At 57.0% G+C, this 1,387-nt stretch overlaps 1 protein-coding gene across 1 annotated transcript; it reads left to right on the forward strand.

Moving 5' to 3' along the window:
• Positions 1-714: 714 nt before the first annotated feature.
• On the forward strand, positions 715-1,372 carry ANAPC15 (anaphase promoting complex subunit 15; the record flags this gene model as incomplete). The annotated part of the gene is made up of 3 exons (XM_009076575.1): positions 715-774; positions 858-995; positions 1,151-1,372. Coding segments are annotated over 3 exons (246 nt in total), but the record flags the coding sequence as incomplete, so codon positions are not given.
• Between the last annotated feature and the right edge of the window lie 15 nt (positions 1,373-1,387).

Raw genomic sequence — 1,387 nt, forward strand, 5'->3', positions numbered from 1 at the left:
GAGCGTTAATTAACAAGCTGGCGCTGAACTGAGGCTCCTGCAGCAGCCCTAAATTAATTAAGCTTCTCCCGAGGGAGTTGTGGGGCGATTTCTGATCCCGGTGGCTCACCAGCGCCCGGTACCGTGAGCACGGTTCAGTGCCACGGCGCTTCTGGGCATGGGGGGAGGGGGAAAAATATGTTTGATTAAAGCTTTTTAAAAAATAATCTCTCAGTAATTAAATTGTGATGATTAAATAAAATAGCTTCAATCAATTAAACCCCCAGCACCTGGGAGAGGTCCCGACTCCCTCTGAGTGGGAGGTGCTGGTGAACTTTAATTGAGCTTTAATTATCTGCTGTGGTTGTGTTCTGCTGGCTGAGCAGAATCGCCAAATTTGGTTCTTTTTGGATTAAAAAAAATCGAGGTAAACTTTGTTGAGCGCCTCAGGCCACACATGGGACACCTTCAGCCCTGGGGTATGGATGGGACCCCCCCTGGGCTGTGCCAGGGAGTGCCTGCAGGAGCTCCCTCTGCCTGCCCCTGTCCTGGGGACGGGTGGGGGCTGCCAGGGGCCAGCAGGACTCCTCGGGCAGCTGTCAGCTGGGGATAGCCACAGTCAGGAAGCAGCACAAGCTTCTCGGCTGAGCAGGAAGGGGTGGTTTGCTGTCAGGGAGCTGTGCCAGGGAATCATGGAGCTGTCGGTGTGCTCATCCTCCTCTCTCCCCTCCCCAGCTCCAGAGCATCGCTGAGAAGGACAACAACCTGGTGCCCATAGGGAAACCAGCGTCCGAGGTGGGTGTGGGCATGGGGATGGAGGGATGCCACAGGGAGGGGGTGAGGGGCTGGCAGGGCACTGGAGCTGCCATGTTCCATAGCATTATGATGAGGAGGAGGAGGAGGATGATGAAGATGACGAAGACAGTGAAGAGGATTCAGAGGATGATGAGGACATGCAGGACATGGATGAGATGAATGATTATAACGAATCTCCTGATGACGGGGAGATCAACGAGGTAAATGGCAGGGCTGGGAGCCCCACTGAGACCCCAGAGTGGGGGATATGCAGTGTGTGGGAGCCTGAGTGTGACCCTCAGGGGGTCTCCTCTCCTTCACCCCCTCTGCCAGGTCTCTGCTCTGGTGGGGGATCTCAAACCTCTCCCCTTCCCAGGTGGACATGGAGGGGGCAGAGCAGGATCAGGACCAGTGGATTATCTGATTCTGCCATGGCCACACCAAAACGAAGGCTGGGGGAGAGCCCTCACCCACCCCACGGCTCTGGAGGGCAGTTTGGTGAAGCTCCTCCTGCTGTGGGTGCTGTGTGGGGTAGGGGGGCTCAGGGTGAAGCCCCCTGGGGGGGCTGGAGGGGAGACTGCCAGCCGGCACAGCGAGGCTGACAAGGCCATTC

The sequence above is a fragment of the Acanthisitta chloris genome, unplaced genomic scaffold (assembly GCF_000695815.1).
Source record: "Acanthisitta chloris isolate BGI_N310 unplaced genomic scaffold, ASM69581v1 scaffold10486, whole genome shotgun sequence".
NCBI classification, from domain to species: Eukaryota; Metazoa; Chordata; class Aves; order Passeriformes; family Acanthisittidae; genus Acanthisitta; species Acanthisitta chloris.